The following is a 27,346-nucleotide window of genomic DNA, read 5'->3' on the forward strand; positions in this document are numbered from 1 at the left end:
CAAATTTGTAAATGCTTTAAATAAAATTAATAACGATTTCAGTTAATTTACTTGATCTGATTGATGCATTAACAGCTTTTTATTGAAAATTAATGACATACGTAAAATCTTCAGAAAAATAAAGCTCTAATATTAAACGTATATTTTATTTACTGTAATACCTTACTTACGGTATTGATTTTGGTGTCAAAGAACACGAGTTTTTTGTTGTTGTTTTTATTTTCGCGCAAAGCTACACGAGGGTTACCTGCGTAGAACACATGAGGGTTACAGAGTTTTCTTTGATTTCTGTTGCCTCTTAACAGAAATGGTAGCTGCTGTGATCAACATCGATCAACAAACTCTAGCTGGTGATATGGAAAATTTTTTCGCATACGTCTTTGACATCAAAATCATTTCTGTACGTATGGCCTTTCAGTGAATATATGAAATTAAAATTAAAGTGTCTTTTTCTGAAAATCTTGTATATCGCCTAGACCATTCGTCTGTTGCATTCAAGCCAGTGTGATGAGCCGTGATATTAAACGAAAGGATTCGTAGACACTGGGTATATAAGATATAGTATGGTTGGGATTATAACATATTATCCTTTGTTTTTACTCATGGGTTCTTGGAAATATTCGTATGCAAATAAATGAGAGGAAGTATAGAGAAAGGAAACAAACATCCTAATTCTTCCCGTTAATATAACGATCGTCATTTCAAAGAAGTCTACAAAATCAGACAAAACTAATTATTTGTGTAGCAAGCTATCAAGGAAATTATTTAATAAAATGTATAATAGATATTTATCCACTTGTTAATTTTTTCTTCATTTATAGTTAAAAATGTTACTTTACATCAAAATAACAGTTACCATTAAAGGACAGATTTTTAGATATAAATTTAGATAGGTTTATACGCATTTTAGCAAAAGTAGATATCAACGTTATTCTATTGACATATATATATATATATATATATATACGTTAATTTTAATAAAATAATTTGAGAGTTCCAGTAATATGGTCGGTGAGCAGATTTAATTATAATATTTCACTTTATTTTGAAATTTAATAAAAACATTTTTGAGACGCTGTATTATGTTTATTTTCAGAATTAACTATCAAATACGTTTACAAGAATACAGATACAAGACTTCAGATAAAGGCAAAATGTATAAAATTTGATATATGTATTTCACAACTTTCAATATGAAATATTTTAATAGAATTGGAGGATTGTGAATACTTACGGTATGCTGCACAAAGAAACGATTGTTTTGTTTTTAATTTAATTCATTTAACAACAATTCTACTGACGCAAATAATTGTGAAATACTTAACAAAATGATTGTTCTTTAAATTTAGTGTGACGTTCCCAAGAAAGTCTCGGGGCTTATAACGCTAAAAATGGGGTTTTGATAATCGTGATTAGCACAGCACAGATGGCCCACAACGCAACTTTGTTTTATCAAAAAAAAAAAAACACAACAAAAAGACAGTAAATAAATAATCCTTAGAAAGTTATCGTATTATCTGCACGCGTATTAACATTGTTATTGTGTTAACAGTAGTTTGTTTCACTTCTAGATAGACTTTACTTAAAGCTTCATATATAAAATGAATATGAATAATTTTATTTTTGCTTTAATTACAAGTTCATTGTAGTTTATTTTTAATAGCAGGCCAAGTATATTACTGACTCATTAACTGCGTATGTTTATCGCTACAATTATATCAAAAATCCATGCTTCCTTTTTATCTAAGAACTAGTTTTATTTTTCACTAGGTTTAAATCAGTGCACAAGTGAAATTTCTTTAAGCTAGTATATTCAGTCTCTGTTACATGCATGTTTTTATAAGTATAAAAATATAACATTTTTTTGTGGTTTTGTAGAGTGCAGAAAAATTGTAACTAAAGTTACCTATATGATAGGGACAATTTTTTAAAACACTTAATTCTTCGAGCAAACGAAGGTCGACCGGTTTTATATAAGGTTTTTATAGGGGTCAGTTAAGAAAGAACATAAGTTTTGATTATTCCAGGTAATGATGTCAATTCTTTCTTTCAATTCTATTCTAAACTTGTTCGTCCTTGTTCACAACGTTATATTATTGCGTGTCCTTTGATATGAGCAATTACAGATAGTATTAGGAGCATTCAATTGTATATAACTGTGTATTTGATTTTTGTACTTGTTTTGTATGTAATATGTGTGATTAGGAGGCCTCTTCAAGAGGTTTGTAAAAAAAAAAAAAAAAAAAAGAGGACCGGTTTTCATACTTCTTCACTCAGTAAAGCAAAAACGGAAAACCTAGTACGTAACTCAATCACTCCAACTTGAAGAGAGGTAAGCTCGTATACTTAATTAACTATGTGATCTTAACTATGAATTTTAATTAATACATACTTATAAGCTGATACATCGAGTACAAGATTATAGTTTTTATTTTCTCCTGTAAAATTAAGGGGTTTATTCGATTTACATGCTTTTTGTTTTTCTCACTTAAATATTAATCCTTCAAGCAAGAGTTGAGAATGAAGTTCTCAAATATCTGAGATAATGGTTAAGCCAAAGACGTCTTTGTGATTTAAGCGTATATTATATTTATTAAATTACAGGAGAAATGAAGCTCTACCTATGCTTCTCAATGTATGAGTAAGCGAATACATAACGTTAAGCTATGTTCATTACTGCGTTAATTTTCAGTCTTTGTACGGGTATGTAGCTTGTTTTCAGTAGAAGCTAATGTTAATTTAAGTTAGATAAGAAAACAAGTTCTTTAAAAGTATATTTAAGTCGTGTTTACTCGATTTAGGCATAATAATTTTCTGTACATGATAACAATAGTGGTTAAACTAAGATATACAAATGCAAACGACTTTTCACATATATATGTTATATATGTATACGTTACAGAAATATTTTAATCCTTTTTCTCATTTGTACTTTAAAGTTGCCAAGAAAAGAAATAAACATCAATTCATTTCTTTAATAGCTAGTTTAAGGCAAGTCACAGTGCAATTAATATTTTACTGTTTTTAAATGTACATATTTTAATTCACAGAAATAAAAAGGTTTGTTTAGAATTAAGCACAAGGCTACACAGTGGGCTATTTGCGCTCTGCCCAATACGGGTATAGAAACCCGGTTTTTAGTGTGAAAGTCCACAGACATACCACTGTACCACTGGGGGACAAATAAAAAAAAAGGGGTATGTTTTAAATTAAGAGGTATCCATTAGAATAAATAACTTATCAGTATTTTGAGAAACAAGAAAACATTTTTTTTTTAATTTTACGCTTTTGACTAACATTTAGGTAATAATAATCACGCGTTAAGGGGTGCGCTTCGTAATCTGAGGGTCGCGGGTTCGCGCCCGAGTCGCGCCAAACATGCTCGCCCTCCCAGCCGTGGGGGCGTTATAATGTGACGGTCAATCCCACTTTCCGTTGGTAAAAGAGTAGCCCAAGAGTTGGCGGTGGGTGGTGATGACTAGCTGCCTTCCTTCTAGTCTTACACTGCTAAATTAGGGACGGCTAGCACAGATAGCCCTCGAGTAGCTTTGTGCGAAATTCCAAAACAAACAAACAAACAAACAAAATAATAATCAACCGATGCTTTTATTGGTTGAAAAACAGAAATCAAGAAACAGCATTAACCATTAATGTTATAAATTTTAAAAGTTTTAGAAGTATGTATTTTAATTTCTCTGGTATCTTCAAGAAATATGGGATAGTAATTAATTTATTTTGTTTTATACCAAATTCTTTTGTATCTTTGAAAGCACGTCTGATATGTAATAACGTCGCATATTAAGATTAAACTGACTTCACTTAGAGCTACAAGACAAGGCGGCGAAATAACAGGTGTTATGTATTATTTATATCGCACGTGTTTGTGTGTGTGTGTTTTCTTATAGCAAAGCCACATCGGGCTATCTGCTAAGTCCACCTAGGGGATTACATTACGTATTACCATTTCAAATAGCCGGTAATTGTATTTTAATATAAAATTTAATTGTTTGTCGCTATATCTCAAATTTATATTTGCCGATAAGGTTTATACATACCATTTTTTATTCTTAATACAAATATATTTTTAATATGCACACAATAATACAATTTATAATAACGGTTATTACAAATAATTATTTATATATAAGTGTTTTACAAACTTACAAACAATACTGAGTTTTCTATCCGGTCCGGACTAAATATTTTACTGACGGTTCACAATGAGCGAATTAATTCAATGTTGACTGTTTGTTTTGAAGTTAAGCACAAAGAAACACAATGGCGCGTCTATTTATGAACTTGTAGAGTAGGTTCTAGAAAGTTCAGCTGGCAACAATGTTTAAGTTACATTAATTCTTTCGTAAAACATATGTTGTTGATTCTTACACTCGAGAATCTTCTACAAATTTAGAGAACAGGTGGGACTTTCACTACATACATTTAACAATGGAAGTTACATACATTTCTTAATATATATATTTAACTAAAACAAACATCAATATTAAAATAAATATGAAATAGCAAATTCATTACACAGTAAAATTCAGAAAATATTTATTAAGAAATAATTTTGAGTCCTTTGATTTTGATTAAGTTTGAGAAAGAGACTGAACATAAACATACAAAAATTATGAACCACTCTTTACCAAATGCAGAAAATAATTAAAATATTGGATGAAAAACAGTGCCTGTGCTATATAGTCATCTCTAAAATATCCTAAAGACTTATTAAAATTCCAAGTTAACTTTCAGTAAAGTATTACTATTTAAACAAAGGACTTAAACTTTATCTCCCATTCTGAAGGCTTGAGCTTAAGAGTAAGATAAGAATTATAGTACTGTACAGTATGTCAAACTGTATAAAATAATATTCTCAGGACACTTGTGCCGTCTATGCAACCATTTGTCAATCGTGTTGAAATATAGAACAATGTTCTCCAGTGGCACAACGATATGTCTGCAGACTCACTCAGTTAGAAACCAGGTTTCGATACCCCTGGTGGGCAGAGTGTAGGTAGCTCATTGCGAAGCTTTGTGCTTAATTCCAAACAAACATAAGACAAATCGCAACTTCGAAGTATCAACAAAGATGTCTATATTATTGTGAAACGTACAAAACTGTAGCTATACCTTTCCGTGGGCAAAATAGATATCTCCAGAGAATAGCAATAACATAAAACGATATCAACTTAACAACTTGCTTGACCAGTGCTATTTGAAACCTGAGCATATACAGAATAAGTGATACATTTAGAAAAATACTACATAAAAATAGGAAGTAAAAAGACATGGTATATTTATATAACACAATAACTGGAAATGTAAATAGTAAATAACTTATTTGAAACCAAATGTAATTCTTCAGCATTGAAATTTATTAACAATCTTAAGAATTTGTTTAGAATAAAATTAGTCACTGATTTTTTAAATAAAAAATTGATTAGCCTGATATGTTAATTTTTTCACGTGTCATTATTTTATTCGATTGTGAGCCTAATAGCGTAAGAGTGAAAGGAAAAGAAACGCTTCCAACAAATATTGATAAGTTTGACGTACTACCACTACGCTGAATCATATTTTAGGTTCTCCATGCAACGGATCCAACATACCCTTAAAACAGAAACAATACTTTCTAAAAGAGGTCAGTTCTATCGTGTTTCACTTTGTTTTTCTTGGTGATTGATATAAAGATATCCTGTTTTCATGTTTTCACAGCTGTCAATAAATTTCTCGCTATGTGGGTCCCAGTCTTCTGTAATAGGATAAAAACAGCGTTATTTGAGTATTTACAATCTAATTATACCAGTATATGTATATAACTTAAACCAGTAGATACCTCTGACCTGAATAGAAGTTATTTTGTTATTTTATTAAACATTTCAACTACAGTCAAGGAATTTCTTTTGTTCTCCGTCAACATATTATATTGATTTCAGAAGCAAGGTATCTTATATTGCTGTTTTCACTTAATAAAAAGCTCCAAATGATTCTTTTAGCAGAGAGACAGTTCTGCCTATTTTCAATAATGATATTTTTTTAGCAGAGAGAGAGTTAGAAGAGGGTTAACATTATACTTCAGATTCAATAATTAGGCTTTTATGTTAAAGCATCCATTGAATACTGCAAATATTATAATCATACAAACATATTCAGTTGTTTTATAAAAAAAAATCTTAACCTTTTATTAGTGTTTTCTTTAAGATACGTTAATTACCTAATTAACAAATATATGTCGTGATTTTCTTACAGCTATAAGATATATGTGTAAAGTATAATGACGTCACCTCAAGGCGTGGTGTTAATCAAAGAATTTCTTTCAGTCTTTAGTGGATTTTCTCTTCAGTTCACCACAGGACATACGTTAACCTTTCCTAACATGAACACCTACATCACCTCTTACCTAAATACCAGAATCCATTACAAAGACTCTATGTGGATTAACTCCACCATGTTTCTAGGTCGTGGATTAATGATACCTTTTGAGGGTTATCTAAACAAAAAGCTGGGTCCTAGGAAAACCTGTTTATTAGGTGCACTTGTCTTTAGGTAAGTGTAAAGTAGCCATTAAAAATGGTGCTTGACTAAATCATTATTATTATCGTAATGTGTTTGCACGCAGTATTTTCGTAAAATGAATAATTTTATCTTTCATTGGTCGATAGTAGCTGTTTGTCTTATGAATGTAAGTAATATAAATGATGGATGATTATTGATAACAAATATATATTTTTACGTGTATAAGCTTAAATTTAAAATTTTTGTCCTAGGAGGTTGGAAAAGTATTCCTAATGCTTTAACTATTCAAAATATGTTGATTTTGTCAGTTGCAATTTCGATTTATCGTAACTTGCAATGTTTTATAAGGTAACTTTCTAGATAAACTTTTGAGATGGCTTGAATCGTCATCAGGCGCTTTCCAATGATGATGACAAGACTTTGTCGAAAAGTTGTAAATTTATATACTATTGCTACACAATTTCAGTATCCTCCTTTAGGTCAAGTGTAAGTAAAACTAAAACTACTGATAAATATTTATCATGAAGAATTTTATGTAATATTTCTTTTGACCTTTTTTTGTTTTTTGTTTAGTGGTTCTATAGCATTGGCATCCTATACGATACATTGTGAATTACTTGCTGTCACCCTAACCTATGGACTTTTTTCAGGCTTTGGTATAGGACTTATATTTTCCCCTTCTTTATTTACAAAGTTAAAAGTAAGTGCTATTTTTAATTTGTTTATTTGTTAGCTGTTGAAAATATAATGAGATATTTGACCATAACAATTAATATGTATACGTACAAATACAGAAAATCAGTTATTTTGTTTTTTTTATGAATTTTCCATATCTCACTTTAGACACCTTAAATCTATGGGTGATCAAAGAAAAATTAATAAAACTATTCGTAATCCAAAAGTGTAAACAGAAATATAAATATATATATGTATAAGTATATTGACGATTTGAACTAGTCATAGTCCTTGTAGAGTATTGCATCTGTTTTGTGAACTATAACGAGTTCTTCCAATGATAACATTTAATCTCCTGAACATCTTTTTAACAACAAATGACTAGGAATGACTAAATGAAAGTTTTACCAACAAGGGATGATTCAGAATTACATATATTGAAAAACGTGTTTGTTTCTATTGTTTGCACCCCCAGTAGCTCAGCGATATATCTGCGGATTTACAACGCTAAAAACCAGGTTTCGATACCCGTGGTGGGCAGAGCACAGATAGCCCATTGTGTAGCTTTGTGCTTCATTCAAAACAACAACACATTTCTGCTGTTTAACGTACTGTCACTATAACGTAGTGTCATAATTTTGTAGTAAGCAAATGGATCATATGCCTAGAAAATTTCATATAACTGTCTGTCCAAGTTTGTTCTTGTAGTACCATGCTGATAAGTGTATCTTACCTATTAAAATTAGTGTAAAAGCTAGTCAAAAATTACGGAAAACCAATGGAAACCAAAACTATTCCATATAAATCTAACAATACTGAAAAGAAATGTAAAGTTTTTATTCCCAGGAACATGCTACGTGTTGGCGCCTTTGAATAACAGATTAAAACATACGATAGCCACGTGATTACATACACAACTGTTATTCTTCTGAGGAAAAGTCCTCCTCTTTCTTATAGATAGTTGGTATCTTCAGTGTGGTTTAACAAAAGGTTTGTTTTTTTTTTAATAATTCCCAAGCGTATATTTGTGATAATTTTTCACAGGCGTTAAAAGGGTTTGAATACACTTCATTGTATATTGTATTCATTCTTGGGTAGTCTTCCTGGCTTTTCTATTTAGATTCTACCTAGCTCGACCTAATAATAATATAGTGTCACACACATAACACCATGTCCGCACTTGACAGGCATTTATATAGAAGAAAAGATGCCGAATTTTAAGAGCTATTTACGCCTAGTTTTAGCGATTAAATTCCACCAAAATGGAAACGGGCAAGCAAAAGAGAGAGTATTATTGGGAAAAAAAATGGAATTGGACTCTTTTAACTTACAAAATTTGGTGACCAGGTGGTTAGGACGCTCGGCTCCTAACCCTCGGAACCCGCAATGGGTTCAAATCTCCATCACACTGAACATGCTCGCCTTTTTGGTGTAGGGGCGTTGTTATGTTAGAGTAAGTCTCACTATTCGTTGGTAAAAGAATAGTCCAAGAGTTGGCGGTGGGTGGTGATAACTAGATACCTACCCTCTAGTCTTACACTGCTAAATTAGGTACCATTAGCACAGGTAGCCCTCGTGTAGTTTTGCGCTAAATTAAAAAAACAAGCAAACAATAAATTCTAAGAAATCGAGCATAATCCATAAACACTTAGTTTATATATATATTCCCTTTCATCTATTCATCTATTTTTATTTTGTAAATGCTGAAGGTCCTAAAAATGTGCGTTTTATATAGGAAACTCTTTAATTTTCAAAAAAAAAAATTATACGAAAATGAACAGTTTCAATTGGGTATCAAAAATACGTTATGACAAAGTTTTGTAACACAATTCTATTCTTGAAAACATACCTGACATCAGACCAATGAACCAGACTCCTGATGATGAGTAGAATGATAATTGGTGAATATAATGTGTTGTTCATTTTATGATTCAAAACAGGTAAAAATATACACGTCATTTGTTAACCTTTCTTTAGACATTCGATGCTTTTGGTGATTTGGATACGTGTCTAACTATTTAAGTTTGGACAAATTCTAGAAATTACTTCATGAAGACTCAATACCAGTTAGCTTCCTTTAAAAGTAATAAAAGGTTTAATTGTTTTATTCTATCTGTCTTATCAGTAATATATGCTGTACGAAAATGAACAAAAGTGAAGAAGATGAAATATTTTCATAATAGAATGATATATGCTCTTACCAGTAAAGTAATTTAACAAGTGTCATCAGTATTTAATGCAGAATACTTCTCTCTAACATTTGTATGAAATGTTCTGATTAAAATCTTGAATACAATGAATTCAGGTATATATAGTTCTTTTCCTCAGACTTGCGTGTGTGTGTTTTTCTTAGAACAAAGCCATCTCATGCTATTTGCTGAGCCCACCGAGGAGAAATAGAACTCCTGATTGTAGCGTTGTAAATCCCTAAAATTACCGCTGTACTAGCGAGGGCCACTGAAAATTTTTGTTATAAGTATTGAAATATTAACTTCAAATATCTATCATTTTTGTTTTATATTTTTTAAATTCTTTAGATAAACCACTGTGATGAATAGAAATTTATCGAAAAGTTTAAAATAATATCTTTCTTAGGCTTATAAGATAAATTTGTTCTGTAAAGTTAGTTATTGTCGCGATGTTGGCGCTATCTAAATTGTCATACGAACACTCTGAAGAATTGCGAAATATTATTATATTTTTATTGGCACACTAACTGATGGGTAATTAATTTTTAAGAGTATAAAATTACAAATAAAAACCAAACAAAAATAATGTTGAATAATTTCACGGTTTGTGTGTACAGATAATTTACTATTAATTTTTTTTTTTTTTTTTATTTATAGTGGTTCCCGGAGAGGTTTGTTCTTGTTTTTGAATTTCGCACAAAGCGACTCGAGGGCTATCTGTACTAGCCGTCCCTAATTTAGCAGTGTAAGACAAGAGGGAAGGCAGCTAGTCATCACCACCCACCGCCAACTCTTGGGCTACACTTTTACCAACGAATAGTGGGATTGACCGTAACTTTATAACGCCCCCACGGCTGAAAGGGCGAGCATGTTTGGCGCGACGGGAATGCGAACCCGCGACCCTCAGATTACGAGTCGCACGCCTTAACACGCTTGGCCATGCCGGGCCCTCCCGGAGTAGAAAGGACTTGTGGTAGGAATAGCGGTCGCTGGTTCTGGAATAAGTCCACTTATTCCGAATCCCTTGCAGACCCTTTTTTTAAACCATAAAAACATAACACCAAATCAAGACGGGTGAGTAAAATATAATGCCATAGAAAATAACAAATGTTTTACCAAAAATATACAAATGAAATCTAAAACTAAGAGACAGAATGAATCTAAAATGTGGGTCTGTTTCGAGTAGCTTATAAACTATTATTCTGTATTGGGTTTCGAAATAAAACTATACGCCTCTTTCATTAAATTCCATCCGTGTATAAATTTGTGATGTTTTTTTCCCATTTGAAACAGTTGCAAATGTATTTTGGACATGTAAACCGAGCTGCTAATCAACACGTTTTAAATTTTTCAGGTAATTTACGTGTAAAGAACTTTTGGATAAAGTTTCATTGATTTTTCCATTTCTTGGAGGAATTTATGGTTTTCTACAGTTGTATCCATTCTTAGTTTATTCACCACATACCCTTCAGGAAAAGAGTACACAAACATGAGTATTTGTCAAAGATAATAATTTATTGCTAAACAATATACTAGTTCATAATTTTTAAATAAAATAATAAAAGTAATTATGATCATGAACTTCAAAACCAGTTGTCAGCTGAGTGTACAGGAATTCAGCATTAATTATAGTGAATATTCATAGTTGATATTATATGCTTCTACTCTAAATGTGAAATATTCATAATATTGCAAAGTGAACATAAAATAACATTAATGTTAGGCATACTGCTGATTTAGCTTTGACAGCACATACTTATAACAAGTTCCATGATATTAATAAATGACTACCTCCTTTATGTATCCTCCAAGAAAAAATATTTTCTAGACAAACAGACTATTGTTAGAAGTGATAATATAATAAACTATAACTAGGGATTTAATATTCACACTTTTTGTTCTTGCTTCTGCACATCTCTGAGCATGTTTACTTGTTAAAAACACGTATGTCATCATGAAACGTAGGTAGTTCTTGTGAAATGCAGCATTGGTGTACACCTGATGGTGAGAGACAGTAAGCTGTCGAAACGGGCCTTAATTTCATAGTATGTTTAGTTGGTGTACTCTCTTAATTAGTTTGACTGTTAAGTCAACTTCTTTTGATTTTTTACTTAGTATGTGATTTCATTCACTATATCATCATCAAACACTAGGTTCAGTTAAATAATAAGAGTACACAATCTTTAAAACCATCAAACTCAAGAAGATGGGTTTTTTACCTATCTGGAAATTTGAATAATATTCAACTCTTTTTTTTTTCTATGACTTTTTACCATGTTGAATGTTCACATTAATATCAAATAATTAAATTCATGTATAAAAACCTGTATTATATTATGCACAAGTGCTTAAAATGTTTAATTGTATGTGTGTGTGTGCAAAATTTAAGTATGATGTAGGAATGACAATGCCAAAAAGTACAGAAACAAGATAAGTATAAATACACAATACCATACAAAAATCACCAAAAAAGAGAAAAATCTTTCTAATAATAACTTTTATCTACAACTAAATGTTGAATTCCTGTCAATTGCATAAATCCAGGTTTGATTAAAAGCTGAATAGTGCTATACAGTCTTACAGTGGCTAATAACTATAAGCTTGTAAGATTGGCTCAGTAGTTGTTACTGACTACTTACGTGAGAATTTTTTTGTGTATTCATCTTATTTCTGTAGTTTTTGGTATTGTTGTACTGAAATTACCCACACCAAGCAATTGATTGAACTTCACATTATAACGTCCCCATGGCTGGGAGGGTGAGCATGTTTGGTGCGACTGGGATTCAAACCTGCGACCCTCAGATTACGAGTCGAACACCTCAATACGCTAGGCCATGCCAAGCCTGGTACAGTAAATACAACTTAAAGTAGCTGCTTATAATAAAGATAAAATATAATCATCTCCCATTTATCAATGTTTGTGGTTGCTGTTTCATGGTACAATAAAAAATATTGTCATTTGATGTTAGCACATCATCTTTGAAATGCATAGTTAAATACCAACTGTTTTTGATTTTTTCAAACTACTGCTCTTGAATAACTTACTCCTACTAGAGATAGTTTTCGTTTATAAACATGATAAACAGAGAATTTTGTTTATACTTCTGTTTCCTTTTTGAGAAAACGCATTATACAATATTGTTTACAATGTTTATCTTATTTATCTTATATACTGTTTTTTCTTTCAGGCATATGGACAAACATTTATAGTGGGAGACGACTTTCTTTCAACTGTGACAGCTTTAGCAGGTTTATCAGCCTTCTTGGCATCATTGTTCTGGGGTTATTTTGTTGATAGATTTGGTTATAGGGTAAAGCCATGTTATATCACTAAGGTGTTTACGTATCAGAATTCAGTCTTTTCCAACATGAGAGAAACTTCAAATATAGATCAAACTCTATCCAAGGACACTGATTCCCTATTTGTAAAAGAATCACCAAAACACTAACATCATTCGACAATAATTGGTTAGAAATGGTGTAAAACTGTGAGCTACATAATTAAAATTTTATTAAGAACAATGTTTAAAATGTTCAGAAATCTCAATACAGATTATGCATAACAAAGTTTAGTAGCCCCCAGTGGCACAGTGGTATGTCTGTGGACTTACACACTAAAAACTGGGTTTCGATACCCGTGGTGGGCAGAGCACAGATAGCTCATTGTGTAGCTTTGTGCTTAATTCCAAACAAACAAACAAAAAACAAAGTTTAGTGGTAAATTTACGTAAGTTATAGAAAATAGATTAAAATATTAAAACTTTTAAAATAGTAATATACAAATTAAGGATCACTTCAAAAATATTAATGCAAATTTAATGTTTCCTTTGTTCACCTAGATGTAAAAAATCCTATTTGATGTGAATGACTGAAAAATCTAAATTGACAATAAATTTTAAGATGTATTAAAGGTTTTTAATGTTTCAAATTAAGAATAGTTGTTTAACAATGATTAACAAATTGAATACTGAGGTTACAAATTTAAAATATTTTTTTTACTCACATTAAAAGAAACTTCAATCAGGAGAATATAATGAAGCTGAAAAAATTTCGAAACAAAATATCATATGATTGATTTGTACCAACTATTTCCAGTAAGGACTTTCATTAATCCCTTAGCATATTCTAATTAATTCATAAAAGTTTTCTTTCAGTGTAGATTCCTGTACGTGGTGAGGGGACCTCCCAGGGAAGGTTCTGTTCTTTCAGTTTATCTCCTCTGGGATCTAAACATCCACCCATGTGTTTGCTGTGCGTGGCAACCTGTGAAGGGGAAGAGAGGGTCCTGGTAGTTGAGGGGTCCAACCCTAACACACCACTTTGGTCTTGAATTCCTCTAGATGGGCAGCCTTGTGATGGCTCCCATGGGTCAATCGGCTGGTTCACTTAGGCTAGGGTCAACCAAATACCAGTGTTGGATGTTCTCAACAGGTGTTGTGGACACTGTATCTGATCCTGGTGTTTGGGTATAGTATCAATATCAGTATTGCTGCAGTGTCCTTGTTTGGCATTGTAGTGCATCCCCTCATAGGGCTCCATGGTGGGTTGGGTCAGTGGACACCAAAATTTCCTTTTTTTTATTATGGATCCTCCAAATAAAAACTTAAATGGTGAAAAAACAGTCAACAGGTAAACAAACACATCTTGATGATTCTGAATACCAATCTTCAACATCTATAACACCTGTTGTACCTCATTTTTATACTACATTCTCTTTCAGACAAACCTTTAGGGCAAATGTCTCACTTTTTCATTCAGAAAGGACTAGAGGGACTTTATGACTCTCCAAAGTCAATAAAGAAGCCTCGTTCTGGTGACATATTGGTGGAAACATCCACATCTCAACACAGTGAACTCCTCTTGTATTCAAAGGAGATTGGGGATATACTGATTGAGGTTACACCAAATGCTACTTTGAATTCATCACAAGGAGTTATTGTTGAAAGGGATTTGAAGAACATCCCAGAGTCAGAGATTCTCGCTGGTTTCTCCACTCAAGGAGTTTCTTCAGTGAGGTGTATCTCTGCTCGCAAAGGAGGACTAATATCCTCATTCTGACATTTACATCACCATGCCCACATGCCACCATAAAGGCAGGTTATCTTAATTGTGGGGTATAGCCATACATTCCCAACTCTCTCTGATGTTTCCGAGTGATGTATTTGGTCACTCAAAGACGTCATATCGTGGTTCCTTGAGGTGTGCTCACTGCGGTGGCAAGAACCACTATGCTTGTAAGTGTGAAACGGATCCTCATTGCATCAACTGCAATGGCTCTCACCCGTCCTACTTTCGTTCTTGCTCTAAATGGTTGGAAGAAAAAAAGGTGCAGCATTTGAAAATGATTCATAACATTGCTTAACCTGTGGCTCGAAAGTTGCTGTTCACCACTTCATCTCAGACGTATGCTGCTGCACTTCGTTCCACAACTATAGTGGGAGTGCAGACAGATCTCTCTGTGCTTGCAAAAGAACCGTTCTCAAAACGAATCAAAAGTCTTTTGACCTCCATGGTTAAATAAGTTGATGAATAAACTTCAACATCCATTTCTGTCCCTTACATACATTCCAACAAATCCCAAGACCCACTTCCTTTGGTTCCGGGGTACGGGCATTTCCTCAGATACATCTTCTTCTCCCACCCCAAGATACAAAACGATCATTCATTCACATCCTCAGTCACTGGAATCCTCTTCCAACAACAAGGACTTGCCCAATCAACTCAGGGCAGGATCCATGGAGGTCGACAAACCTCCCTCGAATAAGGACAGTAAGGAAAAAAGACGTGGTCATAAACAGAATGGTTCTCCACCCAGTTCGTCTACACGTAAATAAAAATGGCCACCTTAATACAATGGAACTGTCGAGGTTTACGTTCTAATCTGGATGACATCAAAACACTGATTGCTTCCTACCATCCTGTATGTCTTTTCTTACAGGAAACATTTCTGAAACCTGCCGATACAGTCACCTTTCGGTGGTTTTCTTTGTACAGAAATGACAGGCTGTGTGATGGACGAGTGCATGGAAGGGTGGCACTGTTGGTTGATCAGCATGTACCCACCCTGTCTTTGCCACTTGACACACCCTTGGAGGCCGTAGCCATCCGTGTTTCTTTGGGTCGTACCATCACTGTTTGTTCTCTCTTCCTGTTGCCTGGAGAGACCTATAATCAATCGGGCATTGAACAGTTGCCATCTCCATTTTTAATCCTTGGGGGGACTTCAATGGACATCATCCCCTCTTGGGAAGTGCTGATATTGACAGGATGGGTTGCTCTGTAGAGCATATGCTCTCTGATCACAACCTTTCTCTTTTCAACACTGGTTCTTCCATTTATTTTCATGCACTTAGTCAGTCCTTTACTGCTATTGATCTCTCAATTTGCTCCCCTTCACTATTCTTTCATTTTTTCTTGGCGAGTTGACAAGGCAATGATCATTTTCCTATAATTTTGAGAGAGACTGGCTGTGGTCGAAGCCACCCAACCCACGTGCCCTGGTGGAAGCTGGATCACGCAAACTGGTCCTCTTTCACTGCTCTCACAGAATTTGATCCTGCCATTATTTGTAAGCCATCAATAGACGACTGTGTGGCAGCAGTAACTGACTGTATTATACAAGCAGCTGCTCAATGTATTCCTAAAACCTCGACATGTTTTCTATTATATCCTCTTCTGCCATGGAATCCTGCCTGCTACATGGCACGAAGACTCAAAAACCAGCCTGGGGTACTTTTTGTAGGTATCCCACACTCTCGCACAGCATCGCTTTCCAGCAGGCCCGTGTACATGCTCGGTGGGTAAGATGTCAAAACCAGAATGAATCTTGGATTAAGTTCACAACCAGCATATCTTCTACGACCAGTTCCAAAGTCATATTGGACAAGATTTGAAAGGTCAGTGGGCAATATAATTTTGTTCCCCTCTCGATCTTGCTCTCTGATGGCCAGGACGTAGCTAATACTCCAGGTGAAATATTTTGCCAGTTATCTAGCATTTCTGCTTCTTCGTCCCCTTCTTAGCCATCAAGACTCGAGCAGAGCAATCACCTCTTTCCTTTCGAGCTGATTGTCTTTGTGACAATAATCGTTCCTTTACACTGGTGGAACTCAAACTGGCCCTTCATTAGTGTGGCAGTACATTGGTTGGACCTGATGATGTACACTACGAAATGCTGCATTACCTATCTCCTGCTTCTTCTGATTGTTTTTAACGAGATCTGGCAGGAAAATGTTTTTCCTTATGCCTGGTGCCAGACTATTGTCCTACCTTTCTCTAAGCCTGGGAAGGATCCCAAGATTCCTTCAAACTACTTTCCAATTGTTTGGACGAGCTGTCTCTGCAAGATCTTAGAGAGGATGGTTAATGCTCATCTTGTTTGGCTCCTCAACAACCTCCTCTTGCCCTCTCAGTGTGGATTCCAACAACAGCGCTCCACCCTGGACCACCTGATTTGACTTGAAACGTCAATCAGAGAAGCCTTTCTCAAATGACAACATCTTGTATCAATATTCTTTCACATTGAGAAGGCTTATGATACAACATGGTGCTATGGCATTTTGCGAGACCTCCATATATATGGGTTACGTGGCCATTTACCCATTTTCATTAAAAGTTTTTAATGGACAGGAGATTCCAAATTCATGTAGGTTCGACACTTTCCCGTTCTTTTCTACAGGAACTTGGGGTCGCTCAGGGCTGTGTTTTGAGTGTCATACTTTTCAGTATAAAGATAAATGCCATCACGGAACAACTCCCTCTCACTGTTGCAAATGGGCTTTATGTCGGCGATTTTCACATCTCGTGTCAGTTGTCGAACATGAGGTATATTGAGCAACAGCTACAGAGTGCCCTCAATCGTTTACTGAAGTGGATCACAGCAAACATCTTTAACTTTTCTTTCTCTAAAACTGTTTGCATGCACTTTTGCTGCCAATGGGGTATTCACCCTGATCCTGAACTTGGGTCTTATCTTTGAGCGTAAGCTGACCTTTATATCACACATGAAGCAGCTACAGGTCAAATATGCAAGAGCACTGAACATCCTCCATATCCTCTCTTCCACCACTTGGGGAGCAGATCGATGTTCTGTGCTAAAGATATATCGTGCTCTTATTCGATCGGAACTCGACTATGGATCACTGCTCTACGACTCTACTAGAACATTCATCATCAAGGGCTTCAGCTCTGCACTGGGGCTTTCCACACTTCCCCAGTTCAGAGCTTATACATAGAGTCTCATGGACCTTCTTTGCACCTCTGCCATTTGCAACTATCTTTACTATATGCTTCAAAACTTCGTTCCTTACCAAAGCATCCTACTTGAAGTTGTGCTTTCTTTCCTTGGTGGTCATACTTTTTAGAACAGACAATCTGCCATGCTCCTTCTGGCCTTCGTATCCAAGTGCAGTTGGATAAATTGCGTCTGTCCTTGGATAACACTGCTGTATCCACTGGTCAGCCCATCCCACCTGAGAAAAGCAGACAGTCCTGATTGGAAATACTGTCTGTTATTTGCTGAACATCTTTTGAACTATCCTTCCATTCCTATTTATACAGATGGTTCGAAATCAGGTTACTGTGTGGGCTCTGCCATGGTTTGCTGTGGTTCGGTGGTTGCATGCAGAATCCCTTCTACAACTTCTGTGTTCACTGCTGAACTATACGACATTTCTCTTCCCCTGGATCACATAGAAGCTAAGCAGTACTCAAACTGCACTATTTATACTGGCTCACTTTGTTCTCTACTGGCCCTGGAATCGCTTCAAATTAGTTCACACCCTGTTCTTGCCAATATTCAAAACCAACTGGCCCATTTCTCTTTAACATCTACTTCTCTCAGTTTTTCTGGATACCGTGCCACGTTGGTATTTGCGGGAACAAGCTCGCAGACACCGCAGCTAAATCTATCTGCTCTGGCATTGTCACTGATGTGCCTGTTCCATACATGGACTATAGTCCTCTATTCAAGGCTCAGCTCCATGCCAGCTGACAGTTGGCCTGGAGTGAGAAATGCAAAAACAAGCTTTTCCAAATAAAACTCTCTATTGAACTTTAGCCATCTTACTTCAATAAGGATCGGAAATAAGAAGTCATTCTAACTATACTATGCATTGGTTTTAACTCATCGTTTTCTTTTATCTGGAACTGATTCACCAACGTGTAGTCTATGTAATGCTCAGGTCACAATAAGCCACTTTTTTGCCGTCGTTATGACTCTCAATTACGGCACCATTGTAAACATGTTCTGTCCCAAGGTTTGTCCATAACATTAGACAGAGTTATTGGTGATGGCGACACTGTCCACCTTGAAAATGTTTTTAGTTTTTTAAAGGCCGTTAATCTATTTAATGCCATTTAAGTTTTTCAATTTATACATTAGACCTTTTTAACTGTGATTCCCTTTTAAGAATCGTAGTCCATCTTGTTCGATTTGAAATTAGAAAATGGCCTTAACGTCAAATAACTCGAAACCAGGACTGGAAAGGCCAACTTCAGGTGACTAATGTTGTTGTTTGAACTACCCGTTAGCCATCCTGGTGAGTTATTACGTCATATAACACGGAACCAGGACTGGAAAGACTTCAGGTGACTGACGGTGGTTTTTGTACTAACGTGTTAGTCTTTCTGGTGAGTTATGATAATTACAGTTACGCTACAGAAATTCCTTTTACAACTAGAACTACTGTAGTTTTTTTCTTAACATTGTAGACTAGATGAAAAATTGGTTTTATGCTATTTTTGTTGTTTTTTAAACTTTGTTTTGTTTTACCTTAATTTCCTTTTATGAATTTTTCTAAATTTACTTTAATTTTAACTTTTTATTGGATGTTTGGCGCAGATAGCCTAGTTGCTTTGTGCCATAAATCAACCAACCATAAAAGTTTATTTGTTTTAAAATACAAGGAAATGTTTAAAATGTGAAACAATTATAAATTAAAATGTTTAAGCATATTTCTGTTATAATACTACAAAGAAACATAAAAAATCACAACGAATATTCATTGTCATTCAGACATGAATCATTTATTCCTTTGTATCACTTCTAACACTTCTTTCTTCTACTGAGCAAATGGTGTCAGCTATAATGGCACTATGCAACAAAATTTTTACTTTTTGTTGTTCCTGGGTAGAAAGTGTTATTTCCCAATTGCTTATGCCTAAAGTAAATGGAAAAAACCTATTTTTCTATTAAAACTTTGCTTTTGTGACCTGGGTAATGAAATTTTCAAATTTACCCATTTTCTAGAACATTCCAGGTACATTCAGTGCTGAGTAGCTGATAGAGAATTTTCTCGAACTTACAAGAACTTTCCAGAATGTCATAGAACTTACTAGAATTTTAAGAACATTTTAGAATTTTCTTGAACTTTCCATAGTAATATATGTACAGGGGCTCACCACTTCAGTTTAGTTCTAGCTGCCTAAGTGAACACATAGACCTATCTGATTTTATCAGAGATGGCATCAAGAAACTTCAAACATTCTCCAGATGCATTCTGCTATGTATGTGGCCAATTTTTCAAGACAAGAGTGAAAAAGTACTCTGTGACAGCATCTGCTAAAATGCGTGAAGCCTACAAGGCGTATTTTGGCATGCCTGTTGGGGATCAAGACAAACGCTGGACACTTCATTTTACCTGTGAGCACTGCAAAAACACTCTAGAAGGTAAGACAGACACTTTTTGCTTGCTTGAATAGTAAGATTTTTATATTATTCCAATGTTTGACCTTTTAAAATTTAAATATCTTTCGGTGCAATTCAAAGAAGAACACAACAGCATCAAGACCTTGATAGAAGCCTTGAAGTATGATGAGTATGCCTGGGAAGCTATCGGAGACTTCAAAATGGTGGCATTCTTGATGGGTCTCCAAGGAGGCTTTACAAAGTTTCTCTGTTATCTTTGCCTTTGGGAGAGCAGGGACACCGCAGCACACTACAACAGGAAGCATTGGCTACAATGGACCAAGTTCTCTGTGGGGAAGCATAATGTCAAGTGTGAGCCACTAGTGGACCTCCAGAAGGTGTTGTTCCCACCATTGCACATAAAATTGGGTCTTGTGAAACAACTTGTCACAGTTCTTGAAAAGGAGTCTGCAGCCTTTAAGTACCTTTGAGATTTCTTCCCTGAGCTGACTGAGGTAAAAGGTCAAAGCTGGTGTCTTCGTTGGACCACAAATAAAGAAGATCCTGGAGTGCACAGAATTCCCCAAGGAGCTTAGTAGGAAGGAAAAAATATTTGGGCAGCTTTGTTGCAGTTGTTCGTGGCTTCTTGGGCAATCACAAGGCTGAATATTATGTGGAACTGGTTGAAGTTCCAGTGAAGAACTAGGGCAAAATGGGCTACAGGATGTCCCTGAAAGTCCATATTCTTGATGTTCATCTTGATAAATTTAAGGAGAACATGGGAGCATACTCAGAGGAGCAAGGAGAGCACTTCTACCAAGATATACTGGACTTTGAATGCTACTATCAGGCAGCATATAATGAAAACATGATGGAAGACATATTTGGGGATTGATACTTGAAAGTGATTTACATTACAGTCACAAATCTTGAAAAATTACTCACTTCTAAACATTTTTGTTCATTTTTGTATAATTTTATTGTAAATACACATAAATCTTGGTTCATATATTGTTTTATTGAGACATCATGTAAATGAAAATGTGCAAATTTGCCTGTTTTTACATACAAAATAGGTTAATTTCTAAATTTCATTATCCAGGTCACAAAAGCAAAGTTTGAAAGGAATAATGGCCATTTTCTGTACTTTTACAACATAAGCAATTAAGAAATAACACATACTATCCAGGAACAAAATTTGTGTTACATAGTGTAATCAGTTTGACAGTTACTGCTTTGTTTCATACCTTAGTAAAATTCATCCATTTGCATTTACAGAAATACAAAAGTACCAAACCACTTTTTTGATAAGGCACACTTAATTTATTTAAACATCAACTTGGAACAATAAAAATTCACTGGTAATGCTTGAGGTTAAAAAAGATGGTTTTAGATTTATGTGAATCAAAAACATCTAGATAGAAATTCCAGTCTATCTTGAATGTTATATTTTATACAAAAATTATAAATATTTAATTTTTACTTATTTTATTAAGAGTTAAACTATATTTCTAAGATCAAATGTAGTTACGAAAGTGAAATTTTCCACCTAGATAGCACATTATGCATATATGTACTAAAAGGCCAGTTCAAAGACTCCTACAATTCAGGTGTAGCTGTTCTTTAGTTTGAACTGCTACCCAGAGGAAGGTGAGATAGAATCATCCATTGCCAAAGTTGTTCCTTCTAAATCTTTGAATCAAACAAAGTGACTATTGCTGACAAGAAAAAAAAAAGAAAAAGAACATGTTCAATAACACATCTCAAACCTTAGAATCTTTGAGTTTTGGCTTGACAAACTAACCATACCTGACTTAGATGTAATATGTATAAAAACCATTAGTTACAACCTTCTTTGTATTGCAAATGTGTGTTAAATGCTTAATTATTTCTTTTTATTGTAAGTTTTAATTTTCTTTATATCATTTGATAATAATATAAACTGTCAGTAGACAGAAGTTCTGTGAGTCACTGAACTAATTAGTACTACACTTAAAATGTACACTTAGAGCCTTCTATGGAATGTCATAGGGTACACATTTGATGTCTGGATCTGACCATCCCAAGTGACCTCTGATGTCTTTGTATTAATTCTCTTACCTTACTTGTACGAATTTTAACTACAGTTACATAACCACTACAAATATTAATTACAGGTTATTACTTTGACAATAAACTTGTGATTCTCTATAAGCAACATTTATTACTCTGATAATAGACTTGTGATATCTGCACAGATAAGAGTTACTGTTCTGGCACTGGACTTGTGTTAGTTAACAAAGAAAAGTTACTCCTTTGGCACTGGATTTATAACAGTGTTCAAAGAAGATTTATTACTCTTACCATCGATTTTTGGTAGCTGTATAACAAGGGTTACCATTCTGACAATGAACTTGCAGCTACAGAAATACAAGTTATTATTCTAACAGTAGACTTGTGGTAGCTATAAAAACAAGGGTCACTACTTTGACAATTGAGTTGTAGCTACACAAACAAGATTTATTACTATAACATGATACTTTTAACTTGTATACAAAGAAACATGCATTAGTTCTGCATATATTAATAATTTAATATCTTAAAGTGAAATTGCAACTTTATATAGTACATTTTCAAACTGAATTAAAAATAACTAAATATATTTCTGCAGGGTTTCCAAATGTGTTCTATTTCAAGAGTAAATAAAACCAAAATTAAGATTAACAAACATTTTTATTTCTTAGTTTTGAAGTTCATATATTACACTGAGATGTAGCCTACAGAGTGCATAATTGTTTTTTGTGATTTATGTCTTGCCCACGTTTTATTGAAGTCATAATAGTACCAAATTGTAACATTAAGTATCCCTTATAAGATGTTATTTTAGTGTCTACTGGTTGACAGACCAAAAACACACTGTTGTATAATGATGAAAGTGGTTAAAACAGGTGGCACTCCAGGCAACCTTTGGATCCCCTTTGGGGAAATAATAGTGAAGAAATAAAACATATGATGTGTGTTACTAAGAAGCCTATCTAAGTACCTTGAAGAGGAAAAGTGAATGTTAACTAATGAGTAAGACTGGTTAAATATATCTGATATCTTACATGTAGCTAGGATTTTTAAAATTAATTTTAGTGTTTTAAGTTTTTGAGATTGACTAGTATTATTTTGGATTTTGAAATACATGATTTCTATGATATTTCTGAAACATTTGCATTTTTTCAGGTAGGTATGGCAATAGCAACAGCTAGCACCACTGCTTTAATGTTGACATTTACTATAACATCTTATGGTGGAAAAATATTGTACTTTATTTGGGTAATGTCTACATTCTTTACAATAACTGGACTTTTTGTGCTAATTCCTGCTGTTTGTGATCATATGTTTGGAGATAAAAGTGCATGAATTTTTGTAGGTCTTGTCTTTATCCTTCTGGTAAGTTATTTCAACTCTTATAAAATAACCATGTTCTCATGACTATTCAATGATATTTTGTATTTTTAACATAACATGAATGGAATAAATATTATTTATTTTACACACTATTGTGTTGGAGGTAGACCTCCAGAAGGTGTTGTTCCCACCATTGCACATAAAATTGGGTCTTGTGAAACAATTTGTCACTAAAATGTGTTATTATCAGAAATTGTAATATGCAGTGTTGACATGTAAAAAACAGAAGGAAAGATTGACTACACAAATTTATCTTTAATTACATGTTCACATTATTTGTTATTTATTCAGAGTGTAAGAGGTGGGGTTAGAACAAAACAGTGAACAACCATTTCAATATTAAAAAATCTAAGAAATCCACTTAACCAAAACGTTTACAACTCAGCAGTTTATTTCTGTTGGGTAAGCTAAGTTCTTTTTAACATAAAAGTTTTAAACTCTCTGTAGGAGAAAATGTCCAAATTTTTCTTTTAAAATGACCCCCTTCTCGCACCCTATAGTACTAGATATGTCCCTAATATTTTCACCCGATTAAGTATCACAAAGTTTAGTCAATCCATTATATTTGTGAAGTTAATAGCTATTTCTACAAACTACAAAGACCTATATCTCAAATAACATATTAAGCAAAAAGCAATTAGTAAAGCTATCAAAATAATTATGTTTTACTTGTCCTTTCAGTCTATATTGGGTGTCTTTGCCACCTTGGGTGTTCAAGTTGTTTACAAATGCTTTGGGTGGTTTAGATCTTTCTGTTTTATAGCTTTATTAAGCTTCATAGGTAAGTAATTAAACATAATTTATTATTTAAATTTTATTAAATCACCTCATCCAGGTGTTATTTAATTACATAATTTTTTTGTCTTTAAAAAATCAAAATTTTGACTCAAAATAGCATGAAGCATGAATATTTGGTAATACAACTGGCTGTGTAAAAGATGTATTCTAGTACAAAAGATTTATATTTTTTCTATATTTTATAGCACTTGTATTAATGTTATTGTTCATTACTAGTATTGCTATTGATTATTTAAATTTAAAGTATTAAAAACAAATGTCAGGAGAGATGCATATGAGGCTTATTATTATGTTTTTTTTTTTAAACGTTAATCTTTGGATGATATTTAAATTATTATTAACACTATATTGTACAAGAATAGTGGTGGACAAGTAACTTTAGTGAATATTTTGTTATTGCAGACAAGTTAAAAATGGTAGTATAGAATATTCTCTCATTTTTGATCAAACATTTATGGTTCTTCTTTCATTTACAGCATTAATTACAACATTCTTATATTCAGAAACTGCTGTATTACACCAGTTAAGAGTGAGGGAAAAGAATAATAAACGGTATCAGTACTTGATGAATTGAAATATTAATGCTGAAAAAATGTACATCAGTAGTGAAGGTCCAGTAGATCAGAAACCTGAAACTGAGAGTGAAAGATCAAGAGATTTACAATGAATGTATATAGTAATGATGATATACTGACCAAATTATTTGACACAGAAAATATTTACTAAAAGTAGATTATAGAAAATAAAAAGCAGATTACGTATGAACAAGTAAACAGCACTACAAAACAACAAGAATGAACCACTTACCTGTATGCTAAACCGGAGTGCACTTTGTTTTATGTCACTGTAAAGACACTTGTCATCAAGTGATAGCCATATTGTTGGTCCATAAATTGTTGAGTGTAAGCAAGGTATTTGTTGAAAGGATAACAAGTTGATTGTTGAATGCTTTATAATCATTGTACACTTTCATTTTTTGTAATCTCAGATTTTATGGTATTTCATGTTATTTCTTTTCAGTTCAATTTCATTCACATATTAGATAATACAGTACGTTATAAATAGCACATTTTGAATTACAATCAATGTGTGGAAAAGAGATGCAAGAGAAAAGTCAAAATGAGAATGCTTAAACAAAACACATTTCTTGATGACGAGAAACCCACTTGAAATAAAAATGTATCTCAGAATGGCTGGTATGGGCATTAACACTTTTACCTAAAGATGACCTGGGGAGGTTGAAACATTGTTCTTTTGTTTAACGATAAAAATGTTAAAACATATCTCTTCCGTCAGAAAAACAGTGAGAACAATTTTAAAAACAACACAAAATAAACATTTGTAAATATACAAAAAGATATCAATTGATAATTGCATTATAATTTTTTTCTTTAATGCAAATGAAAATCAAAAGAATATCAGAAATTTAATAAATAGTTTTTTAAACAAGCCTTAAAACCATTTTAAAATAGCTCATTTCTCTCATGTTATTGGATGTTGTATTCCAAATGTTACCTTTATTCATAAATTATTAACCATAGACTTGTCTACTTTTTAAAAAGTGGTATGTACAGGGGGAACCGTAAGTGTCTGCCCATCCATATATCTTGTGTATCTGTGTGCCGTCCCTCATTCTCGCTGCATAATATTATGCGACGCAATGTTCTGTGAGCCATTTTCCTCAACATAGGCTTACATCGGCCATATTTCTCTGAAAAAAAGAAACAAATTTAAAAAGTTTGAGCAATGTTTTTTGACTTAAATCTTAACCTACACGTACAAATAAGTTGGAATTAGGAGAAACGCTTTGAGTATAAAATGTATGTTGAAGTTCAATGCATAACAAATAAAAGTTCCCGATGCGCGATGTAACACTTGTATTTATATATTTAAAAACGGCTGGTATGAATTGAGAAAATTCAATGTAAAGGAGCGAACAATGTTTAGACCTTCTTCGGTCATCGTCAGGTTCACAAAGAAAAAGGGAGGTAACTGACCGATAGCTGACCACATGTTTGAAGGGTGTTGTGTAATTAAAGTGTAGAAATGTAGAGGGCGTGCTTAGATATTGAATATATGTATTAATATAGGTAAAAAGGTGTTCCTTTGTAATGGGTTATTTTGGGCTTGAGTTGTATAAATAAGATTTCTTCAATTTTGCGTTTCTTTCTTTATTTAGTATTTGGGTGTTTTCTATGGTTATATTGTGTTTATTTGATTTGCAGTGTTCGAAAACATGTGAAGGTGAGTGACTTTTTGGTGTTTTTTTAAATCTAGTTTCAATTTTTTTACTTGTTGCTCCAATATAGAAGTCGTGGCAGTTATCACATTGTATTTTATAAATAATGTTGGTGTTGTGTTTGTCGGTGTAGTTTTTACATAGTATAGACCTTAGTTTTGTGCCTGGTTTTTGAATAAATTTAGTATTAACTGGAATGTCATATGTTATTTACAGTTTTTGCCAAATGTTTTGTTTCATGTGCTGAGTCCCAACAAATGTATAGTCCAGTGTGGGTGATTTTTTGGTGGATTCCTCTTTTAAATTGTGTATCGGTTCTTGTAATTTTGAGGTTAAGAAATGATATTTGATTGCTTTCTACCTGTTCATATGTGAAGTTACTGTTGGTATGTATAGAGTTAATATGATTGAAAAAATTAAGTGCGTGTTCTGTAGATGTGAATCCCGTAATCGTATCGCCTACATATCTGTACCAATACATTGGTGGATGTAATGCTGTGTTAATTGCTTGTTTCAACTTGTGTCATAAAAATATTGGCTAGAACTGGTGATACTGGAATGCCCATGCTTAGGCCATTTGTTTGTATATAGTTGTGGTTGTTGAACATGAAGTTCGTCTTAATCGTGGTGAATTCTATGAAGGTTGCTAATTGGTTGCTGTGAATATCTATTGATGGGTTAGAGTCTCGGATATAGAGTTCTAAGGCTATCTTGCAGGCTTCAGCGATTGGGACTTCTGTAAAGAGGGATATAACATCGAAACTGGCCATTAAGGCTTTATGATTAAGTTGATTAAGATTAGACTTGAAATTAAAAGAGTCTTTGATGAATGAACTGGCTGATGGTACATATTTGGAGAATGCCCAT

At 33.7% G+C, this 27,346-nt stretch overlaps 2 protein-coding genes across 4 annotated transcripts in view; one reads left to right on the forward strand and one right to left on the reverse strand.

The window, feature by feature from the left end:
* The window catches only part of LOC143233171 (uncharacterized), a 43,112-nt gene extending 16,843 nt beyond the window's left edge, over window positions 1–26,269 (reverse strand). The window contains exons 1-2 of one of the 3 annotated variants that reach the window (XM_076469129.1): window positions 25,048–26,269; window positions 5,610–5,752 (exon numbers count right to left, since the gene is read on the reverse strand). The gene's annotated coding sequence lies outside the window, so the exon portion shown is untranslated. Of the gene's footprint in view, window positions 1–5,609; window positions 5,753–21,588; window positions 21,726–24,758; window positions 24,876–25,047 lie in introns of those variants that run through there. The other 2 variants (XR_013018008.1, XR_013018009.1) reach the window with 2 other exon arrangements.
* On the forward strand, window positions 2,147–13,168 carry LOC143233173 (monocarboxylate transporter 3-like). Its single transcript, XM_076469134.1, has 4 exons — window positions 2,147–2,332; window positions 6,321–6,546; window positions 7,090–7,216; window positions 12,569–13,168. The coding sequence occupies exons 2-4, from the start codon at window positions 6,377–6,379 to the stop codon at window positions 12,827–12,829; spliced, it is 558 nt and encodes a 185-aa protein (XP_076325249.1). The 5' UTR covers window positions 2,147–2,332; window positions 6,321–6,376; the 3' UTR covers window positions 12,830–13,168.
* Window positions 26,270–27,346: the final 1,077 nt, after the last annotated feature.

This window comes from Tachypleus tridentatus, chromosome 12 (assembly GCF_004210375.1).
Source record: "Tachypleus tridentatus isolate NWPU-2018 chromosome 12, ASM421037v1, whole genome shotgun sequence".
Lineage (NCBI taxonomy): Eukaryota > Metazoa > Arthropoda > Merostomata > Xiphosura > Limulidae > Tachypleus > Tachypleus tridentatus.